General features: G+C 32.9%; 1 protein-coding gene across 1 annotated transcript in view; it reads right to left on the reverse strand.

The window, feature by feature from the left end:
- Positions 1 to 41: 41 nt before the first annotated feature.
- The window catches only part of LOC132935011 (zinc finger protein rotund-like), a 66616-nt gene continuing 48185 nt past the window's right edge, over positions 42 to 18472 (reverse strand). Inside the window, exon 5 of the mRNA XM_061001443.1 lies at positions 42 to 1093. Coding sequence (XP_060857426.1) covers positions 897 to 1093 — 197 coding nt within the window. The 3' untranslated portion in view covers positions 42 to 896. The remainder of the gene's footprint in view (positions 1094 to 18472) is intronic.

Consider the following 18472-nt stretch of genomic DNA (forward strand, 5'->3'; position numbering starts at 1 on the left):
ATGATAAGTTCGTTTATTCAACAAAACAAAATTGCCATAAATTACGTAAACATCAAACGAAATACATATTATAAATACATTAAAAATTATTATTATAAGAAAAGCTAGACAATACAGGTAACTATTTAGGGTAAAAAAAATAATAATAATAATAATAATAATGATAATAAATACGTAAATAAATAATAAAGAAACATTTGTATGAAAACAAGAACACCAGCTATTATAATATTATGATATATATATAATAATAATTATTAAAAGCGCGTCCATAATGATATATTATATAACTATAATTATACTCATTGACCTTATAATTGGTATAAGATCCATGCACATATAATATATTACAAATACAGAATATTAAGTATTATTATATGAATTATATAAAATTTAATTTAAGAAATACATGTCATGCATGACGTCGCGTGTACTTACAATATTTTTAAACATTATGATACATTATGAACACACAGCGACTGCGATTTATATTCAATCGATCCAATATAACGACAATAATAATAATAATAATAATAATAATAATAATAATAATAGTTATGATGATTTACCATTGATCATTGAAGGTGGAAAAACATCGTAAACATTGAAGTTTAAAAAAAAAAAGAAACAGAAGAAACGATAAGACACTTATATAGTATATTAAACATAATATTATACGATATAATATATAAGTATATATTAATAAATTTATATATATATATATTATATAAGTTTATATTCATATATATTTATATTTATAACAATTTAATGTAAAAGTGGGTACAGGTGCGAGTTATAATATAGTGTTATATGCGCGGCAATCATTATAGACATTTTTTTCATTTTTTTTTTTCATTTTAATTTTTTTTTTCGTTGGGTGGACTGGGTGGTCGGGCTTACGTGAGACTTCCGGACCGGAAATCAGTGTGTTGCGTTTCCTTGTGCCTGCGGAGGTCGACTTTGCGCTGAAAAGCACGGCCGCACAAGTCGCACGCAAACGGTTTGTACCCAGTGTGCTTCCGGCTGTGCGTAATTAGATTCGACGACTGGCTGAACGCTTTGCCGCACACCTGACATTTGTGCGGTTTTTCACCTGTGAACCGAAATGTGCGTTGAACATAGGTATATTATAATAAAACGTAAAGTTCAATACCATCGTGTGTGTGTGTGTGTGTGGGTGTGGGTGTGTGTGTAAGTGTATATTTAAACAACAATAATTGTCACATAATAATATAGGCGTATTATTATACTTGTATAGTACGGAATATCAGAGATAATTTTTATTTTTATTTTTAATCATCTCATATCTTACACCCGGCATTTTATAACCATGTGTTCTATTGTCAACGCAATGAGGAATATAATCAAAGCATTTCCCATCAAAAGTGCCTGTCAAAAACTTAGACTTCGCCCAGAAATATCGACTTTGTGAATTTGTAGCGTATATGACTGCATATTTATATACGCTGATATATTAGCATATATGCATATATTAGCAGGAAGTGAATGCGTAGCCGCTTAGGTATATATATAATATATATTATATATGCGTAAGTCTTACAACTTACAATAACACTATATCTATATCGTCCTATATTTAATATTTTAGTTTATATAGATAATATAAGCATATAATGATAAAATATATTTTGTGAAATCGTTTAGGTATATTAGGAGAGAAGCGAAGTGGTTATAAATAAAATTATTAACCATACCTAAATACATTTTCTTATGTACTTTATGCGGACTGCACAAAATTGCACTTCTCTTTGCTAAACTTTAAAAGATTATTTGTGTTTGACATTATATATTCATACGCATTATTTTCTTAAAAAACTATTCTTTACCACAATTTCAAGCTATAAAACACGACTAATATAGCCATTTAAGTGCATACAAAATTGCGATTTAGGTTTACAACGTACGTAAAATAATAGAAAACTGCGTGGTACACTGGTACTGATAATATATTTTTAAATTATTTAATGTATAATGTTACAACTTATAAGTATATTTAAAATGTAAGCAAAATAGTATTATATAGGTACATATTACACGTCATATAAAGTTATATTTTTATGTAATAATAAGCATATACTAAAGCATAACTAAAGCATATAATATTAAAATACAGCAGCACCAAAAACGATATCAAATGCAAGAAGTTTAACTTCAGCCCACGGAATGGATGGGTATGGGTGGGAGAGTATATTGGTTTGGTTGAGTCATTTATATTTAAAAAGTTTCATGGAAATAGAGTTTTGAACGTTTTCAGTAAGTATAAAAATCGAAAATAAGCTATATTCTGATTATAGGTACTGACTATTGAAGAGGCTACTTGAAAAAACCTATCACCTAACCTATTTATAATATTTATGAACTCAGTTACCAATAGGCAATAGTGGATCACAAAATTTGTGACAACAAAGTTTATCATTTAATGATAAACTTCTCCACTTTGCAGTAGATGACATAATATTTTCCTTAAAATTGAATCTATAATCTCAAAATCTCTACAATCTGGGTGGAAATTACTGATCTTATAACCCGAATGTGAACAAATGTCATGAATTTCTCCTAGTGATTATTAAACCTCTTACAATGACACAGCTCTTGACCGTGATTTCCTTGTATCTTTTCATTAATTTTATACCATCGTTGAACTTTGAGCATCATATAAAAATTACCACTGCAGATAATAGTTTCAATAATAAATGCATTAATAGTTTTGATATTTATACAGTGTAACAGTGGCATATTTACGGTGGGATTTTTTTTTTTTTGGGGGGGGGGCATATTATTTGTTGCAAATTATATTTATTAATTTCCTGCAGCTTAGAATTTATTGATACTTATAATGTTAATTAAATAAAAAAATACTGAATATGGGTTGGTTAGGTGCGGTGAGGTCAAAATAAAATAATTTAATTTTTTTATTTTATATTTTAATATGTACCCATGTATATTCAATGTTAATATGCTGCTACATATTTTTATGACTACTTTGGCGTTACCCCAGGCACTATAACAGAGCTATATAATATAATATGTAACAACGAGAGATGCTGTGTTTAAAAATCACTCGTGGTTTTCACAACAACATAATATTTATGACGAAAACACCCATCCAATCGTTGTATAAAACCGTGAGAGATTACGCTTTCGTAAATAAAAATAAGACTGTTTTTTTTTTATATCTATATTATTATACGTCGTAGTTATATGGCATACTCCATACAGGCGTATGTAATACGCGTGAATCATGGCGGTCGTGAATAGAAACCAAATCCATAATAATATTATATATGTCCACGTGATTCGCTATATGTACAGATGTATATAGGAACTGCCGAAGTATATACATATATATATATACACGTGACGTTTGAAGGAAAATCATATTATATATATACATTTAGTAAGGATATTGCCGTGGCGTATTATTATATACTGATTGATGATTGCAGGGAAGTGCCAACGGCGTCTTATTAAATAGAACTATTCAACCCTCGAGCCGAGCTTATAACATTCCTACATCGCTTTCGCATACGCACCGCCGTGTATACAGATATAGGGGTATGATAAAATCAAAATTAAAACTTTTATTGCATTTAAAAGAAATCTCCAGGGCGTTCTAGTAGCAGGTGATCCACCTGCACCTTGTATATCAAGTGTAGTAACAGGTGATCTATATATATAATTGGTATTTTTTCGAAAATGAAATTATAATTATGTGCCTTAACCATTACGATATAAACACCTTGTCATTTTTATAAGGCGCCGCAATGATACGATAATATACCTAGGTATATAGCGATGTGTTTTCATGTTTTCAAGATGAAAATTCTTTGTAAAAGAAAACACGAAACTATTTTTAAACCATAATGATAATGAAATAGTCTTTATTAGAGATTCAGTAAAAATGTCACCATTAAAGTTCGTTCTCGGTTAAATAAAAAATTAGCCTTATACTATTATCACTATGTCTGTTTTATATTATTAGGTTTGAATTCGACTCACGCATAGCCACATTAGGTAGGCATCATACAAACTTCGGATATTACGTTATTGAACGATATTTTATACCGGTATTTTTTAATCGATCGATAATCGGAATAAAATAAAATAATATACGCATACCTAGTACATGGTAGATAAGGTATAATGGCCACACGTATAGCATCTCATCTATATACATTTTAGCATATAAATAAGCGTATACTCATATGGACCGCGGGATGCGGCGGCGACGCGCGCGGTCCTGCAGAGGTATTCGCCGGCCCGGGGATTTTCGCGTTCGCCGCACATAATATATAATATTATATATTATGTATATACATATCTGGCAGCGGCGGTGGCGGCGGCGTGATTGAACGGTATATAGCAGCCCCTAATGAAGTTCTCCGCGGCGGCCGCGCCGAAACCGTTACCATGGTTACGATTACAGACGCCTTTCCGCCGCCGCCGCAGCATCCCGCCATCTGCACCGCCGCCGCCGCCGCCACCACCACCACAACTACTATACACGGCGCCCGCTCTTCGTTCTTTTCGCGAAGCACGCCGAAACACAAACGGCTCGCGCACACACGCGCGCACATTACACGCGGTTTACATGTCGACGCGGTTGTGTGCGCGCGCCCGATCGTGAGTGTGCGGGTGTGTACGGGTGTACGTGCGTACGCGTGTCCGTGTGTGAGCTCTCGCCCGAATGGGTGGAGCCGGTGCGCGGCCAATCACTGCACCCAACCGAGGTTTCTATTATTGCCACCGCGCCGCATCCCGCTCTGCCGCTCGCCGCCCCGCCACCGCAGCGCCCGATCGACGGTCACCCACCCCGTAGCATTACGACCCGCCGACGATATGTCGTAATATTATAAATTATAATATTGCGTATATTAACGCTACTACTACTATCGTACGTGAACGCAGATAAAGGCCCCTAGGGAATATTCGTCGCACATTGTAGATATATATATATATATACCTATAATATAATATACACGATAATAATATACCTACCCTCGTATATATCTATTATATAGGTTGCTGCAGGTGTATAATATGTATAGTGATGGATAAAATAATAACGTTGGCCCGTATTATGTTATTATATATGTGTGTGTGTGTCCGTGTCCGTGTGTGTGTGTGTGTGTGTGTGAGGGAGAGTTGTTTGTAGGAAGCCTTTAACTATAATATTATATAATATCATATACAATGTGCAGGCGGCAAAGGCGTTTGCAGGTGACCTACATATTAGCTGTGGCCTGTGACGACGTAAATTAGATATATACATATTATAATATTTGATGATATTTCTATAAAGTAGAAACGGGTTGGGAGCGGGGGGTGGACTAAATAATAACGAAAATAAAAAAAAAATCAACGTTTACGCGCGCGACACGGATATCTTATAATAACGAATAATAAAAAAATCCACGTTAATAACCATTCCGCATGAGTATTTTATAGTCTATGTAGTGATGTGAAATGAGAATTTTCCAGGCGTAAAGATCACAACATTACATACCTGGGGGCTGGGATACCCATATAGTATGTTACCGAGGAAAATAATCTCATTTATTATATATATATATTTTTAGTATTTAGGTTTATGACTATCAGTAAAACGGTGCAAAGTTTTCATTAATTGTCGTAAATTAAACATTTCAATGCATTTGTACTATATATATTTTATTATTTTATGCATTGTAATTTATTATTTGATTGAAATGTATATTAATGATTAAAACTTAGAATTATCTATATTTTATTATCCATAAGCATGCTTATAGGTACTAATTTAACAAAAATCGGATAAACCGATGATGATGGATTATGTGTAGATGAGAAAATTAATAACTATATCAATTTATCTAATTTGGAGAATTTTCTGGAGAACATATTATATTCATCCAAAATATATGACTATACCTATACTGTCATATTTGTTTAATTTCACATCGCATGCGTGTGCTTATTGTGTAAATGTGATATAACGTAGGATTAGCCTTCGGATAAATATTATTTCTATATGGTGACCTGGTTACTGTTACATATAAATTCCTATAATATTATTATAAAGCGTTTTTTTAAAATAATTTATTACCTGCAGCTATCACCTATATTATAGTGCTTCAGTATATTTAACTTTCAGGGGATTTAGCCAATGTTATTACAATATGCTTTTTATATAGGAATATTCTATACATGTATACTGTATACTTTTCACCTTTAAATATACCTACGTTATTTTTAGCAAAAATAAGTTGGTCGACGTGTACCTATGGTGTGTATACATACACAGATAGTAGGTATATATACGATATATAAGTATATACGAATTTTTGCGAGAGTGCAATTTTACGACGCTTAAATTTATCCAACTAAACTTAAAAAGTTTTAAAAGTTTTTCCGGGTAAATGATAAAAGTGTTAAATTTTACTATACACACGCAGTGCATAGCGGTAGGTATAATCTAGTGAATAAAATAACCTGCAGTACGTGTTTAGCCACCATCAGAAATCGACTTTGAACAGCCCACTGCAAAGTGCAGGTTCACTATAATATTATAGCCTATAGGCATGTTCACTGCTATAAATGTATAATTTATAATGACACGTACATAGGCATTGTATAATGTGTATATTATATATACCTGCGTATAACATTATTGGTGGTTGAATTTCATAATCTATCGCAGAAAACGGCAAGCGCTTTTATAGTGATACACCTTGTATTATAATAAATTTATAACAATAATATAGTATAGGCACATATTTCGTATTAGGTATGCAACAATAATATAGGTACGCTTTGTCAATATAAATTTAATTTAATATGCGGAAAAACAAATCAATTATCCAAGTGGTGTATAATAATAATAATAATAATAATATTATATGTATGTACCTAAATTATGTATATATTATGTATGTATATGTAATATTATGTATATGCATGTGTATAATGTGCATGGAGAGGTAGCTTTAATATCGTAGGTATATTCCTCAATTGTATGTATGCAGAATCCCAAACCAAGAGCCACTTTGGAAATGCGAAATATAGGTTTTCCCCGGGGCTTACAACGCGTACGGTGTATAAGTATGTGGTGTGTAATTTATGTGTGTGTGTGGGTGTGAGTAGGACAGGCCATACTTCATAGCTATATAGGTATTGTTATCAAGGAGTGTATTCGTGAAAACCTATCGTTCTACAAAAGCCTCCGGAGTGAAATTATTATAAATCGAGTAGTTTTTGTGGAAAAGCGTATTATACATGTTTTACTATGAAGCACGCCCTATATTATATCTATATTATACAGTGCACATTTCATATATATACCTATATATTATCTAATAAATTACTCTTAAGTACTATGTATGTATTGTTACTTAATATTTATTACTTAGTACCTACTATGTTTACCCAAAGGTCGGTAAAAACAGCTCATGGTGCAGAAAATATACCGAAGCGGAACGTGATTTATATATTTTGTGTTTAAAATATTCATATAAAACTAGGTATATGTACTAAAATAGGTACCTATACTACCTACCTACTACCTACAAATTTTACATAATATATTATATGGTATACCGAATACCAAAATAAAAATATAAATCCCATGTTCTTATTTAATACGTCTAAACTTGATTTCGTCATAAAACCGTTGGATATACCAGCAGTAGTATAATAAATACCAATGTTATTATATATTATATTGATATATTATGTTCCTATGAAACTACCAGTGTCACTAAAATATACTTATATATGTAAAATATACAATGTATATATTATATATATATATATAATATTATGTTTTAATGGATAATTATTATTTTACATTTGCACTAAAACGCAAAATAAATATTATGTTTCTATGTATTCGTACGTATATAATATATGTGCCCAATGTGCTATTGCAGTAGAGTCTGAGTAGACTATAGGTACAGCTTGCATGATAAATATATAACTTTATAAATATAATATATTAATTTTTAAGCTTTTATACAGAATCGTGAGACACTTTTTCGAGACGCATGATATTAATAATAATATTATTATTATAAAGGTACGTAATTAAAACTAAAACAAATGTATTTACACGTTAAAATCAAGATAATGGTTACTTAAATAATAAATACCGAAGCACATTATGTGAAAGGTGATTAATTTCCATAAAAGGTAGAGAGGATAGTTTAATATCAAGTGGATCAATCCCGCCCACCAATAGACTGTGAATAATGTGCAAATGTTTTCGGAGTCTTAACTTAAGGCTTCTAACTTTAAAGGTGGGGGCTACTGGATAAAATCATATCCCCCCCCCCCCCCCAAGACAAAAACCTAAATATGCCACTAAGGTACGTATATTATATTGTATATTCGAATCAGGGACTGGAACCGGAACCGAAAGAACTGGTTCTTGGAGAAAATCTAAGAACCGGAAACGGAACTAGAACCCCAATTTAATATACAATAAGTTTTCCGGTTCTTTAAGGTTCTTATCGGTTCTAAGAAAAAGTCCTGTATTTCAAATAACTGAACATTTTATTTAAATTGGATTTTATAAATTGCATCAAATAATTATTTTTCATAGAAATATTTTTGTTTTCTACATAATAAGATGTGGTATTTTAAAATGTTAACTCTAAATAATCGTATTATAGGTACGACCGAGATTGATTAATTTACACACAATTTTCACGGGTTGCATTTTTCATTGTAATGTACCGAGAATGGTCGACAACAATGATGTGTTTTTCTACAATCTTTACCAAATACCTAAGACTATTACGAGAAATAATATTTATATAGTTATTTATAACTCTGTCTCACAGTCTCAAACACAGTCACACACTCACACATTGAAACATACGAGTAATTTACGACTTATTAATCTCATATTGTAATTTTATGTTTTGCTTATTAGTTATTAGCAACTTCTAAGACCTAAACCCAGTACACTTGTTAATCAATTAAAATATTTTTTGAAAATTGAATACACTTCTTAAATTAATAATTTCTTACCTAGTAAAATAATTAAATTAATTTCTGGTTTTATTAATAACTGTTTAATTCTTTAATTACCCACCTAATAATAAATGATTTCAAAATTATTATATAGCCAGTTTTATTAGTTTTCATTTTCCAGTATAAATTTTAGAAGGAGGTTTAAAAAGTTCTAATAATATCTGGATGAATGTAACAAACTAAAATTACACTATTTTAAATTAGCAATTATAAAATTAATTTTTCAAACTGAAATAAATTGAGTAAAATTAAAAAAAGTATTTGGAATGTATTTTAAATACTTTTTGAATGGATGTATTTGTATTTGTATTTAAATAAAATTTTAAAAGTATCTTTTATAAGACTGGGCCAAGTTATGACTTAGTGAGTAAAAAAACTACTTAATAAGCAATAGGTAATTTTTGAAAAAATTCATTTTTAAGAACCGGTAAGAACTGGAATTAACCGGAACCGGAACCCATATTTTGTAACTTTAAGAACTGGAATCGGAACCGGAACCTATTATATCTTTTTGATAAGAACCGGACCGGAACCAAAACCGGAAAAATCCTAAAGGTTCCAGTCCCTGATTCGTATGACAGTATCGTTTGCCCGGGCGCCACAGAGTCCACCTATTTTTATCTGAATTATTATTCAAAAAAGCATGAACAATAATCAAAACTATTATTGAACATTCACAGCTCCGAGTTTTGAGTTTTATAAAAAAATTTAATCACTAATAACTTTAATAGTGGTGTATAAGAACAAATAATAACATGAATAAATAAATTACAGTAAGTAAACCAAGGTTCGGAATTCGTCATTGTGGTTCACTGTCTAAATTTGCAGAGGCCAGAAACGAATATTCCACTTTCCAGTTTCCAGAAAATCCGAATGAAACAATAAACATTTTTTGCAATTTTAGTTAATTAATCTCTTATTCATAAAAATTTAAATATATATGAATTAAAAACGTAAAAAGTAAATACTTAATGTTTGATAATAACTTTGCAGTTGATGATCAAATAATTAATATTTCGAATCGATATTTATTAATATTATTGTGTGTTGTAGAAATATTAGTGTTCCGTATAATAATTATTTGCCTATAGTAATTATTTTCCATAATCACATTATTGATAAATTTCTAATATATTTTTCGGTAGAGAGGTATATTTTTTCAATAAACTTTGTTAATAATTGAATTAAAATGTTGATAAAAATATGTTTTAAATAAAGAAACGTATTTATTTGTATTTCAACTTAACGGTTTATAGCTGGTAATAGGTTGGTAAATTCAATTTTAACATATTGTATACATTTTGCATTAGAAATACGATTTTCGTATAAAATTGATATATAAAAGTTTAAGATTTCGTGCATATATTATAGGTAGTCTAAAAAAATGTTTTTATATTATATACGATGAAGTTCGGAAATATTAATACGGTTATATTGGAACAAAACAAACGTTGAAATTCTTCCAAATAAACGTATATAGTCAAGTATAAATACATTGTCCAGATCACAAAAAATAAAGCTGCTGGAATGATAACATTCCTTGTACAGACGCGGTATACGCAGTAATATGGTATTATATTATACGTCATAATGATAAATTGATAGAAGCGTTGAATCGAAATGCGCGATAGGCGGTAGAAAAAATACCGTGTTGGAAAAAATTCTCGGGTAGGATTTATAAGCGGAGAAAAAAAAACGCAAAGGTCCGGACAGAGAGAAAACGGCGTGTATAAAAAACGATTGCGCAGCAGTTCAAATAAAACGCTGCGAACAGAGTAAATATAGTAAACATGCCTATATATAATAGACACACGTGCGTATGAATCTATATTATACAATATACAGGTATTTCTATAATATTATAGGGGAGGTGGGCTGCCACTGGTTAGGGTGGACATGGCTTGTACGAGCGCCACGCGAATATATATATAATATACAGTCGGACACAAAGTAAAAAAGCACATCGTTTAAACCGGTGAGGGGGTGGCGATCGGGTCTGAGCAAAGGTGGGAGTGGTATGTATATAATATATAAATGAATGTGTGTGCGTGTGTATGCGCGTGGACGTTTGATTGATTCCGAGCCAAGATTTCCATTTTACAGATCGGCGAGCACGCGTTTCTCTCACCTCGTCCCCGTCGCTCCTGTCGCAGTCGCGCACTGCACGTCTGCACCCACCCCTGTGGCCCACACCCACATATATATATATATATACGGATACACGCACCCCGTCGCGACCGCCGTTCCGATTGCTTTATATACACGCTCGCGTATACAGCATTCGGTCCAGTAATAAAGTCCCGGGATTTTTAAATGTGTTCATCGTCTTATCAAATTCCGTACGTGCTCGGCATTCCCGTCACCTCATATCTTATTTACCAATCGGTCGTCAATATATCAACTCCCGGATTCGTCTCTCACACAGGCACACAGCACTATATATATATAGGTCTCCCGCAGGACTTATTTATATATAATTTATTATATAATGTAGGTACGCGCGTGCAACTATATATATTATATATCCGTTTGTCGATTTTTTTTCTCTGCTTTTTCTCGTTTATCGCTTTCCCTGAGTGTCTTACACACACCGCACCGTCCTTCGTACATACAGTATTATACTATACGCATCCACGCAAGCTACGCATACCGTAAATTATACTTTGGAGGTGGTATATCGTACGAGTTGTAATATTTGATTAGGTTTATTAAACATATAGCTAGTACGCGCGTGCACTATATAATAATATGATATAGGTACCTATAGCCGGTAATTGTTCCCTGATGCGGTAATTTTGGACCGTCACTGCTAGGACTTTTGGATTTTACTCGGTAAAAAAATCCTTGCTGCTACGTCTCGATTTGCAGCCAAATCGCATTAAATATTTATTAACATTATGACCAGCCACACCTTAGGTTAGGTATATTTCAATATAGATATGTGTGTGATATTAAATCATGTCTTCCCTGATGTTACATTAAAATTTTGGGTGATTTCGTCTTTATGAAGAAGTCAATAATAATGTAATACTCGTTAATAATTTTTATTCGGAGTGGGAGGGTTCAATGACGGGAAAAACCTTAAGATTGTTGAGGTTTAAATGCCTAAGAAACTATATTACATTCATGTTTATCAATGCAAGTATTCAGAGATACCCTTGTCTTATGTTATTTTTGAAAGTCAAATGATTAAAATGCCCAATTATTCATTGGCTGTTTTAAAACTATTATGAAATTCAAAATGTGTAGTGACTAGTAAACACCGGATACACATAAGTGTATAAATATTATTTTTAATAAAATTGTAGTTGAACAAACTACTGGGACTGCCTTGTAGATATATCATATATTATGATGGTTACAATAATAAATATATATTAGCAAACAGCTGGACGCTATTGACTTATGAGGATTAGACGGTTACCAAACGTCACGCGTGTAGTTCTGGCGAAGTTAGGTTGGGTATAAAGTCAAATATATATATATACCAGCTGCAGGTGTAATAAGTAATTTTAATTAGGAAGTTAACAATCGCATATATATATTATAGGGGTGGAAAAAACTCACAAATCACTATATATTATATAATACATACTATATGCATATTATACGTATAGTGCCTTATTATGTGTTCTGTACTGAGACAAATGGGGCTTTTTTCAATAAATTAATATTATATTATATTATATATTATAGGTGTACGGTGCAGAATCCATGCTACTCGAGGGGTTCCAGCGCTATGTTGCCTATATCCACGTTATTAACTTATCATATAGTCCATTGATGTATGCATACACACGTGCTTATTATAATACAATTATTATATTGTATATCATAATGTGATGTGTGCGATTTGACAGACGCACGCTGATGTTGTACTGGAGCAGCGGCTGAGTATAATATACGCGCAGACTTTGGAGATTTGATCGAACCCCTCAAACACCGTGAAGGATATATATATATTATTACATATCATATAGGAAGACGTATAGTCAAATTAAACTATTAAACCGCCTCCGACGCGCGAGCGGCGTTTATTATGATTTATGTGTTCCAATAAAAGTCGTCGTCGCACGCGCACACGCACGGTCACCACTGCGCCTGCAGACACGGAGTCATTCCAGACCGGCACTTAACGCTCTCGTATTATATATATATATATATATATGTGATACGTCTTGGACGCGGAATTATTATTATTATTATATATCTATACGATTATTATTATCTACGCACACACACACACACACACACATATATATATAGCGAATACGTATATTATATACGACAGAGTGCTGCACGCGAGAAGAGGGCAATAAAGCTAATATCACGGGTAGCGCGAACATAGGGTCGCCGGGCGGTCGACAATGGAACAAATTTTTTTTCTCCACTGCCAATTCCCCCGGCGAGGCTCCGCGAATTGCTCAGCTCGGCACCGCTATTTAGGGTGCACCGGCCGTCGTCCCTGCAGCAGCACAATATCGTGCGAAGTCTATATATATACACGCGTGTATACATAAAGTATAATAATACTTAAACATATCGCTGCACAACATTTGTATCGTCATTACACTAAAGGCTAAAGCTGCAGTTGGCACTGCACACATCGTATAATATTATGTTACGGTGCGAGCTTGATGTGTGCAGTTCGCGACTGCAGTACACCGTAATACTGCACACGTCATAATATAAGGACTGTGCGTGTATACCTAATATATTAATATTATTCTAACGCGATTTTCGCGGCCATACAAAACGGACTGTCGCGTTAACGAGCTTGGTATTATAAACTACAGCGTGGCGTATATATTATGCGAATATATGTGTACATTATATTGTTATTATTATTATTAATATATATACGTGTACGTAATTCGACACCGTTTCGCGCGGTCCGCGGCTTTATAAACGGATTCCGTCGACCGTCGTGGGTGCGGTGGGTCCCGAGCGTCGCGTTTGACACGTATACAAAACAAAATATGTACGCGCACTATTGGCTTACAGTGCGTTGTTTTCGTCGATGTTTGCCAAAGGGTATATTATACGACGTTAATATTATTCGGCGTGACATCCCGATCGGTGTACGTGTGGCGGTATAAATGGCTTAACCGAAACCGCAGAACCCACGACGTATAACATACAATGCGTATTGCATTAAGGAAACGACGAAAAATTATCAATTCAAGTCGGAATGAGCATCGTCCCCTGTGCTGCCACCCTGCAACTGCGGTGAAAGAGAGTATAGAACTGCCAGTATTCATCAATCGCACGCGGCAATTGCAGATTATACTAAAATATATTATATAAGTATACACATGGGGTATACAAGACAATATTGTATTAAATATTTGATCGCGTTTCGCATTACACCACGAATAACAATATATAATATACATAAAATACATATATAGATAAAAAACTGAAATTAATATTTCAGTAACGGGTATAGACTGAAAGTCTGGAACCACCATATTGTCAGGCAGTTTGTTCTTTTTAAAATGTATAAAATATACCATGGTGCCGTGGTTTTTAGCATTGTTGTATATGAATCAACTTCTGTCTGAGGAAAATTGACCGATAAAATTCGAGCCATCTGCCCGATTTTTACAAAGATTTGTTCATTTTTTCTACGGAATCACATTCAATTTGGAGAGTTAAATCAGTATTGCTTGCATTTTATTGTACAATTTTTACCAAGTGGATTTTTTCAAGAGGTTATTCTTAGTATACACTTGAACGAAAATACACCGATTCCATGCGCTGTATTCAAACCACCAAGGTCGGATTTGTCTACAAAGCGAAGTATAAACACCGACATCAACTTGCCCGTTAACTGATAGGTAGGTACTTCCACTCAAACAGGAATACACTAAACAGTAGTCACCGTATTTACTATTTTATGTCTGTATTTATTATTTCCTTGGAGTAGGTACATATATATATATATATATGTATGTTATACATCTCTACATATACCTATAAATTATAATAAATAGGTATATAGTATACTAGATAGTATAGCTAAGTAGCTAGATGGTTAAATTATTAAAAACAAGTCATCGTAAGTATTGTTTGTAAATGTATTTCATATATGGAATAGAAACGGGAACAATTAGAAGAAAACCCGTGACTATCAGCCGCTTACAAAAATGTATTCGTCATCGTATAGGTACCTACGACGCTGTAGATGGTTCTAATAGGTAATAAAGCTGACAACTTTCCTCTCGTTCGGTGATATATTACATATATTATAATAATGATTTCGTGCACAAAAATATCAACAACAAAAAAATCAATGAAAATTAAATCTCAAGGTAAATGAAAATAATAAATAAAAAAAAAACTATCTAGAAATTCACTAGGCTAAACCGATGAGAAAAATAATGCACCGGGATGTGTAGACCAAGGACTGGAACCTTTTGAATTTATCGGAATCGGTTCCAGTACTGGTTCTCCAAAATTAAAATAACTGTTCCGGTTCGGTTCTGGTTTTTTGATAAAAAAAAAAAATAAAGGTATCAGTTCCAAATAATTTTGGTACCGGTTCTAGATAATTTAGGTACCAAAAAGTATAATAATTTTAAATACCTATCCGGAATGCGAGTTTAATTAATGGTACTTATGAGAAATATTAGAAAACTCATATGTTTATACATATACCTAGTTTATATACAAAACAGTAATATTATTAAATTATGATAAATACAATTATTTTATTTTTGAACCTGAAAGAACATTTTTAATTTAAAAAATCAGATTCGGTTCCAGTACTCTATTTGTTAAAATAAAGGTTTCGGTTCGGGTTCTTAATAATTTAATGGTTCCGGTTCCAGAACCGGTTCTTTTAAGTTCGGTTCCTATGCCTGGTTTGGACCATATAATTTACATGGTTCATTATCCCGGTGAGGGATAATGTGGGATAATTTTTAACCAGTTTAGTTTAGCGAATTTCTAGTATATGGTTCGACAACCGTTATCGCTTAAAAGATCAAACAATGTTCCAGAAACGGCGCAGGGTGCAGACTTCGAACGTCAGTATATAATATACTTTTGTGATGAGACAATATAATAATTCGATTTAGAACTTCACTATTCATTAGAGAAATTACAACATTCGAGTTACACGTTTAATTGATGGTATATTTATCGTGTTTTGACACGGTGGAAAATTGATTTTATCGTTTTAATATTATAAATATAAACGTTGGAATCTTAAAAATAAATCTCAGGTTTGCTCAAATTATCCTCCGTGCAGCCAAATCGTAAATCCGTCGTTATATTTCGTTCAGTGTGCACATTACATACGTGAACAATTCTAATTAAATTTACAATAATTTACCACCTTAAATCGACAGTATAGTAGGTACCTAAATAAACAATTTATAGCGTGGTCCGCGTGCATAAAACGTTTGATGCACCTGCAGCCGTGGGAGCAGTAGCGGGCGACTGAACCTTGTTAAAATATTATGACGATTATCTCGTCGTCGGCTGCACCGTGTAACGGTCGAATATAATGATACGAACCCAGACTGTATAATAATAGTATTAAATAATAATAATAATTAATAATTATACGAACGGTGATATTTTGTAATATAGTCGGAGTGCGCCCGTCGTCGTTTGACACGTGCAAGCGGGTGGCCCGGCGGTCTCTCGTTGCGTGTGTAGTGTGTACATCATAATCATAATAATAATAATAATAATAATAATAATAATAATAATAATAATAATAATACGCTGCTCTGGCGTGTATGACCCATGAATCATTGTACTTTACGTGTATTATATACAGGGTGAGCGCATTCTATAACGAGATTACTCGATGGATCCCCGGTCTGATGGTCGTGCACACACTGCACCGGTGACTTGCGTGTTCCGGGTAGTCGGCGGCTGTACAGTTTATAATATTATATCCGTTTCGCCTCGAGGGCGGCGGCGTCACTTACGGGCCCATATTATTAGATTTAATTTTGCGTACCGCGAACAATGCGCGCGTCATTATCATTCACAGGCCCCGAATTTAAGACCCACGGTGGGGTAGGGTGAGAGGGATGAAATCTGGTTATCGTCTCATGCACGCAGTGTACATTATACAATACGGCCATGTTATTATAGCCGGACGGGTGTCCTGTTCCAAAAAATCTTGCGGTGTGGTAAAAAATTGATTACGATCGACGAACGCGCGTATGTCGTGTAAATGTCACCGGAGAATTGCCCGGGCCAACGCGGGAACGTATATTGGAAGAGTTGACGAGGGGGGGGGAGGTACCTCAGGTGGGGAAATGTTTTTGTGATTTAGAGGCAAGGCAGCATCATATTATTACTTTCCATATAGGTATTTTATATTTTAATTATTTTTCATATGTTTTTGTCAGTAAGTCAAACAGATTTACCAAAAATTAAGGTACCTAGGTACTTCTAAATTACGTGTTGACATTATTTTAGTATTATTTCTAAATTGTATATTTATAGGTTTTTGTAGTGTATGGTTTTATAGGTAGCTGTTGGTATACATTGTATTACCTATATTTATTGTTTTGGACCTTAGTCAAGGCAATCTGATAATCTTTTTTTAAAATTATAAAAGCCAATAGTATATTAAAAGCAACATAATATACCCAAGAGGTAATTTCAAAAGTTAAATTATTCACTTTTTATTATTTTTCTATGTTGCTAAATTAGCCAATTATTTTATGGTGAAGAGATCTGAAGATTTGTCATGACCTTATATTAAACTTTTTGCATCCAATTAATTGCCGATGATATTTTTTTTAAATGGGTAATAGGGGTGGCTTCAAAGCTTTATCCAGGTCGTCAAAACTCTAAATATGTTCCGGCTCAATTTGGAAATTTCTGCATTCTAAAGATTTTTTAGGTAATATGAAACTATTGAAAGTTGAAAGTTGAAACTACAATTCAAAATTAATTTTCTATTTTAATTTTTTACTTAATTTGTAATTATTATGGGTACCTATAATGGCATAATTCATACGTATCTACAGAATATAGGGATGGTCGTATTTTTTTTGATGGATCATCATCAACCATCAAGTTAAGTAATTAAATAATTAAGAATACACTCGATATAATTTTCATATATCTCTATTTTTATGATTTTTACATTTCCAAACTTCCAAAATATAAATTATTAATTTGTCACTTTCGTTCTGGTTACCACATACCTACATAAGTACATCAATCTATTCGTCTATTACTCTTATAACCGTGTAAGGTGAGCCCTTTAATACCCATCATAACTTAAAGTATGTAGGTAGTTAGTAAAACTAAATATTATGAGCATAATGAAAAATCGGTTAATATTATACATGAAGTGTTAAGTTGTTGCTCGCATTTTTTATATACCTAGCAAAATGTCAAGGAAGTAAACCATGTTTTAATAAATAATAATAAAATATAAAATCATAAGTGTTTCAAACTT

Source organism: Metopolophium dirhodum, chromosome 1, assembly GCF_019925205.1.
Source record: "Metopolophium dirhodum isolate CAU chromosome 1, ASM1992520v1, whole genome shotgun sequence".
NCBI lineage: Eukaryota > Metazoa > Arthropoda > Insecta > Hemiptera > Aphididae > Metopolophium > Metopolophium dirhodum.